This window comes from Natrix helvetica (genome assembly GCF_964273705.1).
Source record: "Natrix helvetica genome assembly, chromosome: 4".
Lineage (NCBI taxonomy): Eukaryota > Metazoa > Chordata > Lepidosauria > Squamata > Natricidae > Natrix > Natrix helvetica.
Window position 1 is genome coordinate 73,798,663 of NC_138550.1, and position 19,276 is coordinate 73,817,938.

Here is a 19,276-nt window from a genome sequence, read left to right on the forward strand (position 1 = left end):
GGAGCGACTCACTTAATGATCACCTTGCTTAAGAGAAATTCTGAACCCAATTATAGTCGTAATTCGAGGACCTGCACTTGCAACTATCCTTTGAAAGGGAACGGTTCTTACACAATCCTCGAATCTGTGCTTAAAAAGCAATCACCTGGATGCTCTACCTGGCGAAAGAGGAAAACGCCCAGCTACTGGCAAAGGCTTTGTTTTTGCTACGTTTCGCGACGGCCGACTCGCACGGATTTCGTGTTTGCGGCTGAAAGTACGCCCAGCCACCTGCGATTCCTCTCCTGCCTACGGTTCTGCCCCAGCCCGCTCCGCATTCCTCAAGTGCCAACCTGGTCGCCGCCCGCCCCGCCGGCTCCCTGCCTGCTGACCGGCCTCCAACCTTTCCGGACTGACTCCCTCCCCTCCTCCCTGTTTGCTCCCAGTCCTCGGCCCAAACGCGACTTCCTCTTCCTTTCCGAAGCTCTCGCTGTCCGCCCTAGTTCGGGCCGGACTGCCCTCTGCAGATCGCGGGGGGGGTGGGAGCGCACTGCCGAGCCTGGCGCGGCCGGGAGATCTCTGGCGCGCGCTCTCCGTCTCTCCGCCCCCCCCCCTCCCCATCCCGTCTCCTCTCGCTCTCTCCCCGTCTCCCTCCCGAAGTGCCGCTCCTCCCGAGGGACGCAACAGGAGCCAGGAGTTGGCGGACTCCGAAGACGAAACAAAGCCCGGTCGTTTCGTTCGCCTCCCGCTTTCTTTTCCTCCCGCTGCTTAGCTTAGTTGCGCCTTTCCGATCCCGCTGCGGCTTCTTTTGAGGACTTTTTCTGCCTTGTGGGGCTACTCAGCAACCCCGAGAGGTAAGGCGCAGAACGGGACGAATCTGCCCTGGTAACTAGTGAAATGGCGTGGGAAACGAGGACCCCCTTTAATTCACGGGAGGGGAGAACCAGAGGGAAAATGCGGGATCCCTCTGAAGATGAGCGCTCTTTTCTCCTGTTCCCCCTCCCCCCATGTCGGTCCTATTGTAGGAACCATTTGGAAAAGGGTTGCCAGAAAGGAGTCACTTTTGACATCCGGGGGTGGGGGCTGGAGAAACCGGCTGCGTTCTTACAGCCCCTCCGCCGATCATCAGCTGAAGCACAACGCTGTACTGAAGTAATCTCGTTGAATCGTTCCCGATAACACACTGAACTATAAAGTAAACATACTAGCTGGCAGGCTCGATAGGCTGAACTCCCGTGTAGCCAGCCACATTTTTCACTTAGCGTCTGGGACGAAGCGAGGCTTAACATTCTTACTCGGGGGGCGGCGGGGGAGGGAACAGCTGATTTCCGAGGTGTTAGTTTTCAAAGGCGAGAATGGGCACGCGGATGGTTCCCATTCCTTTGGGGGCGTTACGTTTGTTTTTTCTAGTAACCCCTGGAGATCAATCTTTGCCTTGTTTTTTCCCCCTCTTTTTTAAACATCCAGTCTCCCGAACCGGGTATCTTTTGTCAAACTTTTTTTTCTATCACTGAAAGTATTAAGAGGTTTTTTATTTATTTGTTTTAAAGTCAATTTAGTTATCTTCTGGATTTTACTTGAATGGAGGAAGATAGCACATGAAAGAAAGGGTTGTTTACTATGAATTCCTTAAAGGGGAAGGATGATTCCATGCGTTTGCTGTATAAAAAATCAGTATGCTATATGAAGTATGTACTTCCTACCAGACAAAGGTATGAGGGCTCTCGCATAGTCTTTAGAGATTCCACATTGTACACAACTGTAAGATCATGCTTAGAATAGAACTGGGCTATGCAGGTTCTTGAGCTTGGTACATATTGGCAAAACATGCCACAATAAATTTGTGCTGAATCCCTACTGTTAATGGAGAATCCTGCATATGCCATGGGTACACCTAAAGATCTGTAATCTCCTTCCCTATAGTGCTAATAAAAAAATTATGTAATAGTTTTGATTGACTAACCTATGATGAGTCAACATGTGTACCTACGTGTCTCGTTCTTATTCGTCCATATTGCTACTAACTGGAGCATAACATGCACCTATCATTAATTCCTACTTTGAGGAGCATAATTAGGCTAAGTATCCGAATAGTATGAATGAGAATGGTGCTTGTTTGCTATATATGTGCTTAGAAAAGTATACTTGATTTGATAAGATGAAAGTCTGAAAGGATTAACAAAGGATACAAGAGTGATAAGAAGTTCTCAGTTTTTGGTAGAGTCAAGAATAGATCTTAAGAAAGAGGAACTACAGTGAATACAGAGGGACTGTAAGAACAGATCCTGTAGGTCCTGTATGACAAGATTAAAGTCCTTAACAGAATGAATGGAAAGTGGATGTAATGGAAGAGGGTGTGGGAAACTGCTTGGAACAGAGTGAACAAACAAAGTACTATAGAGGTTTGTGAAGTTATATTAACATTAGAAGGCTGGATGAGGGGGAGAGAGAGAAAAAAAAAGAGAACAAAAAAGGCCACATATTGTTTGCTTATAGAAAAAAATATATAATTGGAAAAATATAGTGAAAGAAAGCAGAGTTCAAGATTAAAAGAACATAGAGAATGCACAGTACAGGTAGTCCTTGATTTACAACCAGTTGCAGGTAAAGATCACATGACCCTGGGATGCCACAGCTATCATAAATACATGCTGTTGATCATGTGACCATAGAGTTGCTGCAACGTCATAAGTGCAAGGATTGGTTGTAAGTAACTTTTTCACTGCTGTTGTAATTTTGAACAGTCACTAAATGAATAATTGTAAATTGATACCTGCAATTTTCATTAAAATTATAATTGTTTTGGAAGTGAGTGGAAAATTGCTAAATGAGGAGCCTCCAGCAGAATGAAATGAAGCATTTTTTAAAAAGTAATTATATGACCCTGGATAAAACTGAAGGGAATGCTGGAGTAATAAATTGTTATTTTAAAGATTTATATAGGAATGATGGTGATACAGGTAGTCTCTGGCTTACAACCGCAGTTGAGCTCAAAATTCCTGTTGCTAAACAAGACACTTGTTAAGTGAGTTGTGTCCTATTTTACGACTTATTCTTCCACAGTTCTTAAGCAAATCTCTGCAATTGATAAGTGAATCATGCGGATGCTAAACAAATCTGACTTCCATTGATTCTGCTTGTCGGAAGCCAGCTGGGAAGGTTGCAAATTGTGATCACATGACCCTGTGACAGTGCAAGGACAGTGCAAGTGTCACAAATACATGCCAGTTGCCAAGCAGCCAAATTTTGACCATGGGGATACTGCAATGATTGTAAGTCTGAAAAGCAATTATAAGTCACTTTTTTAGTTCCCTTGTAACTTTGAATGGTCAATGAATGAATGGCTGTAATCTGAATGTCAAAGAATGGAATTTAGACCAATATAATAAATGTGAAAGAAGAAAAAGTCATAAAAACTGTGAGAATGTTGACAAAAGATAAGGATGCAAGTATAATCTACAATGGGAAAATGTTAAATTATGGGTGTGATTTGCTAATGGAATAGTATTTTGTTTAATTTTGATTGTATTTCATGCATGCAAGTTGTCTATATGCCTGATCATTGGAAGAATGTTGCTATTGTTGCTTATTCAAAACAAAACCTATCAAGAATGAATGCAAAAAATGACAAGGGGATTAGTCTGTTATGTATGCTTGGGAGATTGCTTGTCAGGATTCTGATAAAAAGTAAATAAGAGGTGTCAGGGAACAAAATTTGGGAAGTGGCTTTGGAAAAGAAGGAGTGAAATGGAAGTTAAAAACATACCAAGGAGACTTGCTTTGTTCGAGCCTGTTCTAACTCACATATCTTAAGCAACTCTAATTAATGAGCGGTGGAATGTAACAAGGAAAAAATCAAGAAAAAAGCACTATTTTCTCACTTATAATCCAATCTTGTCTGAGCAATGAATGGAATGTGAAAACTTTGCAAGAACCAACTGACATAAATCAGAACTTGGAAAAAACGGCGAGGAGAAGCAAAAGTTAAAAACACACCAAAGAGACTTGCTTTTTTAGAGTTTCTTCTAATTAATATATTTTAAGCAACTCTAACCAACGAGAGGTGGAATATAACGGGGGGGGGGAATCAAGAGCAAAAGAAAATACAGAGTTATTTGCTGGAGGGAAGAACAAAGGAAGCAAAGTGGTCAAGATGTCTTCCTCTTTTCTTCCTCTCCATTTTAGCTGAATCAGAATTTAAGTTGGACCAGAACTGTGAAATATGAAGAACCTTGGGAAATTTGGGATTTAAATTATAATTAACTCTACAACTAACTGTAATTTTGGAACTGGACATTATGGAAAGGTGGGAATTTGAAGAATTACGTGAAATTATAAAAAAATATGCATAAATGATTAAAATTAATTTTAAATAGAATTTTGAAGTTAGAATCTGAGGAGAGGCAGAAAGTGAAGGAAGATGAGGGGAAGGATAATGAAAGGGTAGAAACGGTGGTAAATAAAAAGCAGACAAAAGATTTCACTGAGTTTGACAGTGGCATAGGGAAAACTGAAGAGGGGGGATATGCCCCAACAAAGGGAAATAAAAAGCAGACAAAAGATTTCACTGGGTTTTCCAGTGGCTTGGGGAAAATTGAAGAGGGTGGACATGCCCCTACAAAGAAAAAGGAGGAGACAGGAATAGAGAATTGGGACAAAAGACTTTCTTGGAAAAAATCAGATATTTAGAAATTGTTACGTGGAGAAGGTAAAGTTGAGATATGTCATTTACTTCTTTACGTGATAATGAAACTGAATTGCTAACTGATTGAATATGATAATGGAAAGATAATTAAATATAGGTTAAAATATACAAAATATGGATGCATATAAAATTCTTAAGAAGATGAACAAAGTGAGGTGTGTATTGCTTGTTATTCTACATAGCAAATCAATAGAATTTTAATGAACATTGAACAGCAAGGATTGTAATTTAAAGACAATTAAAGGTAAGCTAAGTTAAGATGTGGAAAAATGGAGGGGGAACATGAAACATACAATGGAAAATTATTGAGACTACAAAGACAGAACTAAAAATTTGGGGCGTGTAATGATGTATAATTATATAATATTATGATGAGAATAGCTGGGAATTGTAATCAGGTCCACATTCCAGCCAAAAATAGGTTGGGGGGGAGAGTGTTAAAATGTAATTGCTATATATGTATACTTTTTTTCTGTCAAAAAAAGGAGGATATTTGGTAAAATTAAAGATGTTTATTGAAATGAAATTATAAACATCATCAACATAAAATAGAGTTTGCTCAGAGCCTGAAATACACCAAGTAAATGAGATGAAGAGTGTGGAGTAGAGGAGAGAGGTAAGGGAAAAAGAGGGTTAGGAGAGAGGGCGGGGGGGAGAGGAGGAGCGAAAGAAGGAGTGGAAAGGGGAGAGAGGAGAAGGAGAGAGGAAGGGGAAGTAGAGAAGAAAAGGATGATAGGGAAGAAAGGAGGTAGGAAGAGAAGAGAGGGAGAAGAAAGTGATGGATAGGGTACAGTTATGGTGTATGGAGAGCAGAAGAGCCAATAATCATTTTTGGGGGTTGATGGTAAGACGAATTGATGTAAATATTTAATAATATAAAATAATGTTGGTTATGTAACAGTATACATGTGGTTATTTGTTATGAAAATGGAAAAATAAAAAACTTTATAAAAAAATGGATGAATATGTTACTTTAAAGAAACAATGAAAGCCAATGTATCTTAAGCCTTCTTTCTGATTTTCTATACTTTTATGTATATATCTATTATCAGTATGAAATAATTGAACTTTAGTGTTTTTTTTTAAAAAACACATCAACGTGGTTGCCTAAAACTGAAGAAAAACATGACTATTTCATTCAAAAGTTCACATCATAATGCTTCCATATTTTTTGTTTATTGTTATCAGGATATGTTTTCTAATGTATTGGAAGGATATGCAACCCAAGGAAAGAGATTTATATAGTTTTTTTTCTCAATTGCATGTAATCAAACAGTACAAATCACAAAGACTTGAAACAAGAAATTATCTGGCTGGTTTGATGTGTTTTTTTCAGCTTATTTCTGAATCATGAATGTATGGGGCTGCTTAATGAGGTTTTTTTTTTAAAAAATTATGCTTTCTGATAGGCATAACATGAAAAAAACCTCAAATATGCAAGAACTCAGAAGCTTCTGGTAGTTAGAATATTTGCTCTAAATCAATAGCTAGTATGCCTCATGAGATTCTTTGGCTCATGAGGTTCCATTTTAGATAACTCTTTCCAGAAATATTTTTGTGTTATGGAACTTCAGACTGCATAGATTTTGAAATATTCTAGGATGCCCATGAAAATACATAGAACATAGAATAATAGAATTGGAAGGGACTTTTGGGGGTCTTCTAGTCCAATCCCCTGCTTGAGCAGAAGATCTGAACAGCCATTTCAGATAAATGGTTGTCCAGTCCCTTTTTGAAAGCCTTCAGTAATGGAACACCCACAGCTTCTGAAAGCAAGCTGTTCCATTGGTTGATTGCTCTCACCATTATAAAATTTCTCCTTAGTTTTAGGTTGCTGCTCTTCTTAGTTTCCATCCATTGTTTCTCATCTTGCCTTTTAGTGTTTTGGAAAATAGTTTGACCCCCTCATCTTTGTAGCCCCTCAAATATTGGAACAATGCTATTATGCAGAATAATAGTAGGACTGTCTGGCATCTCACCATCATTTCACATGAACTGAGAGTCCTTTAAAAAATCTACTCTTTCTGTAGCAGCATATTGCAAGAATGTTTGATAGTGGTGTTTTTCTGGGAAGCATCCTCTTTGTTATAGATTTGTTATTAAGGAATTGTTGATAAATGTTTGAAAAATTCCAGAATGCCCAATAGAAAGTTAAAATTATTAATGTTCATCTGTCAACATGTTTGGGTAACTTTTCCTATTATGAGACTGGAAATATTTTTCTCTGATTCTAGCAGTTGCTTTAGATGCTTTCACATCACTAGAAACTAATTGTATAATGATTTTCTCAAAGACTTGTATTGAATTAAAAGTAGAAGCTTTCTCTTTCCCAACTTTTTCAGTATAATTTTGGGGCTTTGTGTCAGAGATCATCATATCATCTTGACTTGCTTTTTTGTAACTTCATTAAGCTCTATGGGAAAATGTTTCTAATCTTAGACATCAGTATCAAATTTCTAAATACTTTTTTTAAGGCAATATAATTGTCATTATTCAGGTTTATATTCTGGTTTCGTTTCAGAAGCCATCTATCCCTTCTCTAATTTTATCTGTGCAACAGCCCTGTGAAATAGATGAGCTCCCATGACCGAGGAGACTGGAAGTGGATCTTCCTGATCCTTTTCAAACCATTGTTCAATCATCTTTCCTGGAATGGCTTTCCTCCAAGGACTTTCCAAACCTTCAAGATTTGCAGACCTTACAAACACTGCTGGATTGTATCTGGATGGGCTAAAAGCACAATAGAAATGTCCCTGAATGGACTTTTCTTAAATATTATATGAGCATAAGGAATATGCTGCAATTCCACAGAGCAGCCATTTGTTCATAAACTATAAAAAGCTTTGGAAAAAGAGTAGAAAGCAACCTAGCTATCAGAAAACTGTTTTTAATTGCATGAATAAATAAGAGTTTCAGAAATTCCTAAACACTCTTGGGAAAATGTATGTTTCCTTGCCTGAAGGAAGAAAACACGGAGGATCTTAATGGAAGATCATTGTCATCAGCTTTAATAAGCTGAGATATGTTACACAATATCCTGTCATATTATAGCTGAAACTTAGGTTTATAAAAGCCAAGTATCCAAGGTTGGTATTTTATCTAGTGTTTTGTAAAATAAAAGGAAACTAGTACAGGACAATGCAAATAGGTATATAACAAGTGATCTTTAGTTTCCATCAGATTTGGTAGTACAATGGAAACAGTGAAATCTGTTTCACAAATCTGAGTCACAGTTGAGCAGAGAAATTCTGCCTCGTTCCATGCATAGAATTTATTTACACAATTTTATATGACACAGCTCCCAAGACTTCAGGCTGTTTACAAAGTAAAAAATCTCAATCTATACACTGTGTGTATGTATATAAACTCTCTCTCTCTCTCTCTCACACACACACACACACACACACACAGACAGCTCAGCATCAATCAAATAAAAATACTGCATTTGTATTAAAATCAAATTAAAAAGAGTAGTTACCAAGTGTTGCCTGAAACAAACATTTTCATCAATTGTGCCCATCTGCTTTTAAGTATATAAATGGACAGAAACCATTCAGTGATATGACAAGAATAAAGCATCATACCTGCCAAGGCTGCCAATGAATATAGTCCCAGCTCCCAATCTCTTAAGGTTTAAAATGTAGATCCTCCCTTAAGGATATGCTTGCTGTCCATTTTAAAGCAGGTATTTTATGATCATAATATTGTGGGTATTCAGTTTTTGCCAATACTCTGAAACACTCATTCTACCCTGATTCAAAAATGTCTCGTGTAACAACAAAGTCAATTTTGATGGACTGCCTTGACTTTGAAAATGAATTTGTAGGACAAGACATGTCATAGCTTCACCCTGAATCACTGCAAGTTTTCAGAATTCCAATAATATTTTAATGTAGCATTATCTATGTGTGAAATACTTTAGACTAGCAAGTTGGTCCATATAACCTCTGAACCTCTGATCTAACAGTTTCTTTGAAATATGTTATTTAAAAATATTAACAAAGAATGTAGCAGCCTTTCTTCATTCTTATCTTTTGACACAGATCTCTAGAGAGGAAATGATCCTTGGGGTTCCCATTGAAATGTATTATGTTTCCTTCAATAACTTTAAGCAGTTGTTTGGTTTTTTTGCTGATTGCAAAATTCTCTACTTTTAAACTATTGGTTGTTTATACATAGTTTTCATTCTGATCTGTTTTCTCCTGATTTGCTGATCACGTGCTTTGCTTTGTTAATGAATAATTTTGGCATTTTTCACTGGGAGAGTGGATAAATTGTCATGTCAAATTGTTTTTCAAAATGTACATTTTATATTTCCACGTTTTAAAAAATAATTTAAGGCAAAATAGTTGAGCTATTATTTAGTAGCTCTACTATTAGATATTTTATAAGATATTCCATTTGGACCTTGGGAGAGTAAATCAAAATACTCATACCATTTAATATTAAATATCATACCAAAATTAACTGAGGAGAGAGGCCATAGCTATTTAGTTATGAAACTTCCTGAAGAGATGGACAGAAAGCATTCAGCAAAGATAACGTTAATTCTTTTGGAGAAGAATCTTACCAAAAGATAATTCACCAGTAAGAAAAGCTCAACTCCCAATTTATAACAGCCAGTTGTCAAGTCTATATATTCTCTCTTGAGAATACCAAAAAAAGTTATTACAAAAGAGGATTCTTGTCAACCATTTTCATGCTTGTGAGAAGGTGAAAGGCAAGGGTGTCTCTGTAGAAGAGGTAAAGAAAATAGGAGAAAGCTTTCTTAGATAGAAGTAAACAATTAACAATAGTAGTGATGGAGGATGTGACTATAACAATGGTTTGTTTTTCTGTTTTCTTAGGCAATGGTATAGTATAGATAAGCTAAAGAGAGCCAATAACATAAATGTGCTGAAGAAAGAGCATTAGTGTCCTCCGTGGTGGGTGGGCTTGAACTCCAGTGGGGATTTTTAATTATGTACATGTTGACTGAGTGGATTTGTAGACACAAAGTCGCAAAGACCCTAAATTTCTAATATCCTAAATGAATGCATCTTGGAACAGATGGACCAGAAAGGAGGTAATTCTTGATTTAATCCTAAATCATGACTGTGATCTGAGGCAAGTATTGTGGAACTAATAGAAATGGGTGACCAAAATACTGTTATATTCAGCATACATGGAAATGGGAAACTGCCAACTGAATGCAACAGTCACATTTGATTATGAAAGGGGCACTTTTTCAGATATCAGGAAATTGTGAATCTCTTCTTAAAGCCTGAATGCTAATTAAAACCACAATAACTGGAAGTCAATAGGGATGTATTTGGCAGGGTAAGAAAGAATGGTCCATAACTTAAGAATTTCCAAGCCTGGGGGAAACATCAATAATAATTATAACATCAACAGCAACAGGGGCTTCACAAACACCCTATCTCCGGGCTTGGGAATAGAGCCTTAAGAGATGAAGATGACTTCGACAATGGGAGTCATATGTATCTCTGGGGTAAGGGCTCTCCCAGACGGGCTGTGGCAAAGAAGGCACATGCTTCTTCAGTCACATAAGATGGCAATGTTTAATAGAGAGGACCTGGAACCCGCCCACCCTGTCCAAAGGTACTGGAAAGGTAACTTTAGAGGGGGCAAAGTACAAGTGTACCTATAACTGTGTTTAATTAAAGCAGACAGAGGATATTTCATTTAATGAGTATGTTGCTTGGCAATGGAGTTGCTCTTTCCTGTATGCCTTAAGTTGTATGCCCCACTTCCTATATATGGTAGTTGCTTTAATTCAAATTTAGCAATCTTATTTCCTCATTTAAAGTAAGATTTGAAGTAACTTTGCAAGAGGCCTCTAGTTTGGAGCAGTATTAAAATCATTTTCTCATCAGTTTAGATACAGCAGCTAAATTATGTCCAGAAAACAAGGAAAAAGAGAAGAAAACATATATAAAAGCAAATGCTAAACATGAACATATAGCATGTTCTTAAGCATACCACAATTTAGAGCATCAGATTGTTATATTGTAATAACCTCATACTTTGAGATAACAAGTGCACAGATTTCTTTCCACAAAGGTTGCTCTGTGTCTGATTAAAGGCTGTGCTGCATATCAACTTGCATAGAACAATTGCATGTTTGTAGCAATAGTCATGGTTTAATGCAGTAGTACCTACTATGTGCACAACTCTTGAGAAAGAGAGAAAAGAGATTACTCATATTTTTCTCCTGTTTCTCTTAATATTTATATTTGTATTAAAGGTAATGAATCACATTGCAGGGTCATCAGGAAAACTTACTACAGCTTCAAAACTATGTATTAAAATTCTTAAATGTACCCGATACTTGAAGATTTACTCTGATAAATAAAATGATGGCATTGTTTTAAAGATGGGATGTGGAGCATGTGTGCTGTGTCATATCTTATCAGATGAGCAGATACAATAGGAGAAATTTGGTTCACCAGATGCCACGGAGGACTTATAGGACACCACTAGCACTTTAAATTACTTCTCTCATTCGCATATTTAAATTTAAAATTACTACTTGCTGCTTATGGTTTTGTTGTATTACATGTAGAATTTTAGTAAACCTGTTGTATTTGTTAGACTGAGATCTAGCAAATAAGCAACTATTAAGCCTTTGTATGCTTTCACAATGAGCCTATTAGAATACATCAAAAACAATGTATGGGTGTGTTTGTGGAGAGGGGAAAATGCCAGTAGCACTGTCCTTAAAGTGTGATTCACAGGAAATAATAGGTCAAAAAATACATTAAAGGCTCTGGTAGAAAGAAATGATAGTGTGTTGTTAATGGAAAAAAAGTTTGGCAAAAATGATGTTGTGACTGTTTCTGTGGCTTGGAAAGGAATTTCCTATAGCCCAGAGTAACCATTAAATATCTCTCTGTTTCTAGTTCATTAGGGCTTTCTTTCCCAGAGAAAATGTCAACTTCTGCCATGGAACCCCAGTCTCTTGATGAGAGAGGAAGTTTTTTTAAGGTAATTAAAATAGTGGTACTTATTTCAAAATGTATGTCAATTATCTGCTCACTGCTTTTCAGTTTAAGAATTTGGACAGACTTATGATGAAAAAGCTTGTTTTTTTTATATGGAAATGAGAGTTGGGTACGTAGATTATCTGAAGTATAAACAGATTATTTAAGTGTGTGTAGTAAAACAAGAAGAGACAAGGTCAAGAATGGATGGGTGATGAATAAATACCAAAATGAATATAAGGTAAGTGATTATTATGAAATAAATACCCAGGCATGGTTTCATCATATAAAGCAAATATGTGACAAATTGCAAAACAAAATATATTGAAATAAGAGCAAATGAGTTGATACAAACAGGAAGACTGAAAAAAATCATTGATGGATGGAGATCCTCAAAAAAGAAGCAGGAATGGTTTGCAAGGATAGAAATGATTGTTGAATGGTATTGGGGTCCCCAAGCAAAATAACATTATGACTATATATTTACGTTCTCTTGAAAGTTTCTTTTGTTGTTGTTTTTGGTGCCTACATGTCGGTTTTTACTTTTGGCAACTGCCTGGACTAGTCCCTGCAGTTTTCTTGGCAAGGCTTTTGGGAAGTGGCTTGCCACTGCTTCCTTCCTAGGGCTAAGAGAGAGTGACTGGTCCAAGATAATCCAGCTGGCTTTGTGTATAAGGCAGGACTGGAACACAGTCTCCCAATTTCTAGTCTGGTACCTTAACCACTATGATAAACTGGCTCCTTTCAAAGTCTATTCCATACATTTCAGAAGTCAGATATAACAGATCAACTGCTTTTCTTGTATAACATTATAAACAATTACATTCTGGTGCAGTTTCACATTTCTGCTAATTTAATTGGAGTTTGAATTGTGTGTGAAGTAGTGACTGAGTTCCAGGCCCTTCCTTTGAAAAGCAAAACTGTTTTTCTACTGAGTGACTGCATTTGTATAAGAGAGGGAACCACAAAAGGGCCATATTTTAGTCTAGCATGTTGGGTTTGATTTCAACCTTTGGTTAATTTCAGATATATCAAGAAGATTGCATTATTAAGTATACCAGGATTGTCTAGCTCCCAGCAGCATATTTGCAGCTTTCAGAATTAGACTGCGACAGATTTTGTTCCCAGGCAGACTGAGCACTTTACTATGTTATCTGACTTAAAGGAAGTTAATGGTTTGTTTTTATTATGGAAAGTCTATTTCTTTAAATCCACTTCAGCTGTGGAAATAGTGGTTTATATTATGGCAGTTGAAGCAAATTCCTGTGTTTGGCAAGTGGATAGAGTTGGCCAGACATATAAATAATCTCTTTCATAAAGAGGAAAAAGTAGATTGCAGACTGGAAAATAAAGATATTTGGGGGATGTAGTTTCCTACCCTTCTTTCACTCCCAGCAGGTGCAGGAAATGGATACCATCTACTACACTAGAATTTAAAACCTATGTTTTGCTATCTCAATATTAAAATGATATCACAAAAGATAACATCTTTAAAAGAATAGGAGGTATACAGGTGAAACTCAAAAAATTAGAATATTGTGCAAAAGTCCATTTATTTCAGTAATGGAACTTAAAAGGTAAAATTAATATATGAGATAAGACTCATTACATGCAAACCAAGATAGTTCAAGTCGTGATTTGTCATAATTGTGATGATTATGGCTTACAACTCATGAAAACCCCAAAACCTCCATCTCAGAAATTAGAATATTACATGCAATCAATAAAGCAAGGATTGTACATAGAACAATATCGGACCTCTGAAAAGTATAAGCATGCATATGTACTCAGTACTTGGTTTGGGCCCCTTTTGCAGCAATTATTGCCTCAATGCGGTGTGGCATGGAAGCTATCAGCCTGTGGCACTGCTGAGGTGTTGTGGAAGACCAGGATGCTTCAATAGCAGCCTTCAGCTCTTCTGCATTGTTCGGTCTCATGTGTCTCATCTTTCTCTTGGCAATGCCCCGTAGATTCTCTATGGGGTTCAAATCAGGCGAGTTTGCTGGCCAATCAAGCACAGTAATCCAACAGTCATTGAACCAGGTTTTGGTGCTTTTGGCAAAAGTTGCTCTCATCAGAAAAGAGGACTTTGGACCACTGAGCAACAGGACTTTGGACCACTGAAACCATAAACCATAATTTATAGGTGTCTGTTTTCTTTCTCATACTTTCCTGAAGTCCAGTTTAATATCATACATTCATAAAATATCTTATCTTTTATGAACTTTCCTCCCTATGAGTAATTTTTTTTAATTTCAACACATTAATCATCTTTACATGTTTCTGAGTCAAGTAAAGGGAGTTATCTACCATGTTCATTTCTTTGTCAACAATTGCCTTCTCGTTTACATTATCTTTGTCTTCTTAATATTTAATTCAAGCCTAAACTTTTGCTTTCTATTTCTACACTGATAATAAATTCCTCTAAATCTTCTTTACTGTGAGTTTATAGAATAGTTCAAATTGCTAGTGTTTCAACTTCCATTTTAGATGCCGCCTGTTCAGTTCTGCCATTCTTGTATTTGCTGTATAAGTTAAACAGGTAACAATCTGCACTTATTTTGTTCCCTTCCTTTTAGAACTATGTTTCTCTGAATTCATTTATTAAAGTGGATTTCTGATCACTTTAACAAAGGATAATCTGATTTAATCAAGAAAAATTAACCAATTATCTTCCACATTCCAGCATGATCTATACGCGTGATGGCAAACCTATGGCATACATGCCAGAGGTGGCACACAGAATCCTCTCTGTGGGCACACGTGCCATTGCCAGCTGCTCTTCCAAGTTCTGTCATGTGCATTGCCAGCTGCTTTCTTCTGGGTTCCGACATTCTGGCACGCATGCGCACGCTTCAGTTTTGGCACTCAGCCGAAAAGGTTAACCATCACTGATCTATACAATTAAAGTCTTTCTCCATGCATGTTGTAAATTTATTTGTAAAGAAAACTGTACAAATGATGTAAACAATTATTGAAATAGTATGGTAATTTGTGCATTCTCTTGCATTCAACTTTTTCATTGTGAGTTTATTTCTTCATTTACCAAATTCCAGTACAAATGTGTTTCCCAAGGATTCTAGGCAAATGCACTAATCTTTTACTATTGCTAGGCCATGGTTTTTTAGGTTAGTATTTGTTTTCATCTAAGTGCTACACTTTAATTTCAACTTTAAACAATTCACTGGATATTTCTTTTTTTTAAAATAATTTTTATTGAATGTTTTAATCTTTAAAAACAGTAAAAAAGACACAACAAGGAAAAAAAAACCACAATAAAACAAAACAAAACATGGAATATACATAACAATATAGAGTAATTTTACAGCTTTCAATATCGGCTTTCCTGCCTAGCTTTTATAATTCTCCCTTCTGCATTGCCTTCCTATTGCTATAACCTTGTCCTATGATGTAACAAGCATAGCATAAACACTTATAGTAATATTCATTATTTGTATCTCCATCTATTTGTATTCTCTATTTCCTGTTTTGGCTTTTGATTTCTAGCCACTTGTATATTTTATTCCAAACATTATAGAAGTCCGATTCTTCTCTTTCTTTTAGTTCTATTGTCATTTTGTCCATTTCTGCACACACAAGTATTTTCCTGATTGTAGTTTCGTCTGAGGGTGTATTAGTTTTTTTCCAATTTTGTGCGAAGGCAATTCTGGCTGCTGTGAGTATATGTATAATTATGTATTGAGATTGTTTGTCCATTTTTTGATCCATTAGTCCTAGTAAGAATGCTCCTGGTTTTAGTTCTATTTTTCGCTCAGTAATTTCTTCTAACCACTTTTGAATTTTACACCAGTACTTCCTTGTGTTGGGGTACGTCCACCACATGTGATAAAATGTTCCAGGCTTGTGATTGCATCTCCAACAATTAGGGGATAGATTTGGGTACATTTTGGCCAATCTCGCTGGAGGCAAATGCCATCTATAAAACATTTTATAGAGATTTTCTTGGTAAACTGCTGCCTTCGTAAATTTATAATTTCTTTCTCACAGTTTATCCCATTTTTCTAACTCTATATTGTGGCCAAAATTTCTTCCCCAGCTAATCATTGTCTCCTTTACCGTCTCTTCCTCCATTTTATATTTTAAAAGAAAATTATATAATCTAGTGATCGTTTTTCCTCCCGTTCCTAGTAATATTTTATCTAATTCCACTTGTGTCTCATATATTCCATATTGTTCCTGACCTTTTTTAAATCTTGTTTTAATTTGTAGATATGGCCACCATTCCATATTTATTCCCTGTGCTTTCAGATCTTGTACTGATTTTAGTTCTCCTTTTTCATCTAAGAGGTCTGCGTATCTTACCATTATACTAAGGTCTATAGTAAATGGATATGTCATTGCCTCCATGGTTGATAACCAGTTTGGGATTTTCAGGTAGTGTTTTTTATTTTATTTTTTCCCAGACCCTAAACAAAGCATCCCTTATTATGTGTCTCTGAAAGTAGGAGTGGGATTTAGTCTTTCCCTCCCAGAGGAAGCCGTGCCAGCCTAGTTGGAGATGGTGTCCTTCTAGGATAAGGATTCTTTTATTTTTTAATTAGATCCAGTCTTTTAACCATGTTAGGGTTGCCGCCTGGTAATATAGCTCCCAATCTGGCAGTCCAAAACCGCCTCTGTTTCTACTATCTTGTAGAAGTTTGTATTTGATACGCGTTTTTTTCCCAATTCAAAGGATATTTCATCTACATATAATGCTGTTTTGTTTCACAGCTGGTTTAACTGCTGTATCTTGTTTTCTAATGTATTATTTCTCTACAAATGTTTCTGTTGATTTATAATCCTGTTTATAAACAAATTCAGTATAATCATTTTATTTTAATTAAACTTCATTTGCCTCTACAAATGATCACGTGTTTTGACTTTATATGGTTGGCAACCTACTCTCCTTAATTGTCCAAGTTTAGCCTGCATTTTTGCACCTTTCATTTATTTTCTATAACTTGGTGGTTAGACTGTAATGCTGCATATTCTAGCTCCTGTTCTGAAGTTTATTTGATTCTGTTCAGCAAAGAACATACGTAGAGTCTCTGCTTATATTGCTACAAGCAAAGATGTCATTTTAAATTCTGTTACCCAATGCCTACTGCATTTGCCTAATCCAAATTTTCTTGTGATCCTGGGATATTTTAAACACTTCGTGTTATTCCCTTCCTTCGTCTCACTTCTCCATGATGTAAATTAAAATGGATGACATTAATACTTTGACAATAGGAGAAAAAAAGCACCACCCTTCCTATGTTATCTGTGCCATGCATTATTTTATGAGATCATTTCTCACTTTACCTTCTTTTGTGTGAGACTAAAGAGTCCAAATTGCTCTTGGGCTCTTTTTTTGTTTTAATTTCAGGGAAGTTGCTACATCTTGTGATAATTTATTTAACACTATTTTCCATCTTTCTTAGTTTTATAGTCTTTTATAGATTCCAGAATTATATATAGGTAATTCTTGATTTACTATCATTTTTTTACTAATTGCATAAAATTACAGTAGCACTGAAAAAGTGACCTTCAAGTAGTCCTTGCACTTACAACCCTTGCAGCAGCCCCACAAAATCAAATCAAAACTCTTTGGGCACTTGGCAACTGGTGTGTATTTATAATGATTGCAGCATTCCAGGGTCACATGATTGCCATTTGTGACGTTCCCAGTTGAAGTGACACTTAACAACCCTGGCAAAAATATTATAAAATCAAGGTGTGACTCATTTAACAACTACCTTGCAATTCAGGTTTCAATTGTGGTTGTAAGTCAAGGATGACCTTCAAATCAATTCAAATTAAATCAAAACCTTTACTCCAACTCCTGGTCTAAAAATAAATATGTAGGATTGTGCAAAATTTAGCATTTCAGAATGGAACATTCCAGACACCTCCGATTCATTCTGGGATCAGTTTTACAACTTTCAAAAGTATATCTTCAGAACTATTTGAGATGTCTTAAACATGCTGCCCTAGGGTATAATAATTCCCAGTTTAGAGGAAAACCACCAAACTATATTCAGAATAGTCTAGAGGGAATTGGGATCTTTGGAAGAGAAGTTAAATGCTCCAGAATTTGATGTTTTTTTGCATATTCTTTTTGTATACAATTTCAAATGCAGAATTTTCTTTTTAATACCAGCTTCCTACTGGATTGACATTTTGATTCAAATTTAAATTATTTTTCTGTCAGCTCATATAAATATATTGGTAAAATCTGGGTTTTTGTGTCAATACACAGCTATGTTTGTTTGCATTGAATTTAATTTGCCATTCTTACAGAGTTCTTACAATCTGTTTTTGATCTAACAATTTTCAGTGCTTTGATATGATTAGCAAGCACGGCCACTGCTGCATTGCTTGTTCTTAACACAAGATCATATGATGGATTCCTGGTGTGCTTTGAGCTTGGTGGTTTCCTGCAGACACTTTGTTATGAGGCCAGTTTCACAATCCTTGGGAAAAATAAGCTTCCTGGATATTTATATATAGTGCCTAGCCCTGTCAGTCTATTAGAGTGTGTGGGTTTTTTTCCTTGATGGTTCCTTGATTAGACCATTGTTTCTTCTCCAATTATTTATCTGGGGCTGTTTCCTGCTAGGTGTTGGTTTTTAGGGTGGATGCACTTTGGGCTACTGATTTCCTTTCTTGACATGTATTAATGGCATATAGATAGTTTATCTCTGTTTATTTCTTGATGTCTGATTTGTCTTCATACCAAGCTTGCTTAGAGTTTTGGGGTTTGGTTTGGCCTAACTCATCAGTTTCTCGTTTGAAATTCTGATTGAAAATGCACCATAGTGAGTGGATGCCTTGCTGTTTTTTATTAGCAAGCAAGATAGCTTTGCGAACAGAATTGCCCCTGAATGCTGGATCCAAGTCGCTCCAGAACAAAACCGCTATCTCTGAGACTATGCACATGATTCCAGACACCCATTCCTCATGAGTAGACCATGGAAACTGTTGGTTTTACAGTCCGCTTATGAGTGGAGTGGCTGAGAGCCAGAATTTACATCAAGTTCAAACTTGCATATCAGTTTTTACGGACAATATTCTTGGCCGAGCCTTATCTCTTAATCCCTTTTTTGTTTGTTTTTTTAATTCTTTACATATTGGAGAGATTAAGATTCTTCAGGCTGTCAAGATTCTATTGTATTCATCGGATGAGTTTCCTCCTTCTTAAAAGGCCATTTTGATTTTGGAGTTTAAAAATACATGAGTTTTTTTCGGACTATGCAGCAAAAGGACACTTAGTATATGGATTTTGGAAAGTTAATAATGGATTAAGGGGCCAGTGGAATTTGGAATTACAGCTTTGAATTATTTAGAAGATACTTGCTCATGGGAAAATGGAGATTGCTTTCATTTTTTAATGAAAAAAGACCTTATAAACTGATAACTGGACACTAGAGACAGTATAAAGAAAGAGTAAAAGTCCTTAGTGCAAACGTTTGAATACCTTTCAGCAAAGCTTTTGGACAATGGATCAGATGCTTGATAAAACTGACAACATGTTCTTGTGAAGTTGTAAAACAAGAAGGAGCTGCAATGGATGTTTCTGAATTAAATTTGACAGAGGACTTAAGATACAATACAAATAGATCTGGTG

General features: G+C 36.5%; 1 protein-coding gene across 4 annotated transcripts in view; it reads left to right on the top strand.

Moving 5' to 3' along the window:
• Positions 1–352: 352 nt before the first annotated feature.
• The window catches only part of RIN2 (Ras and Rab interactor 2), a 71,254-nt gene continuing 52,330 nt past the window's right edge, over positions 353–19,276 (top strand). Inside the window, exons 1-2 of one of the 4 annotated variants that reach the window (XM_081950106.1) lie at positions 353–833; positions 11,587–11,671. In XM_081950106.1, coding sequence (XP_081806232.1) covers positions 11,615–11,671 — 57 coding nt within the window. In that variant the 5' untranslated portion in view covers positions 353–833; positions 11,587–11,614. Of the gene's footprint in view, positions 834–3,233; positions 3,252–7,752; positions 7,771–11,586; positions 11,672–19,276 lie in introns of those variants that run through there. The other 3 variants (XM_081950101.1, XM_081950102.1, XM_081950103.1) reach the window with 3 other exon arrangements.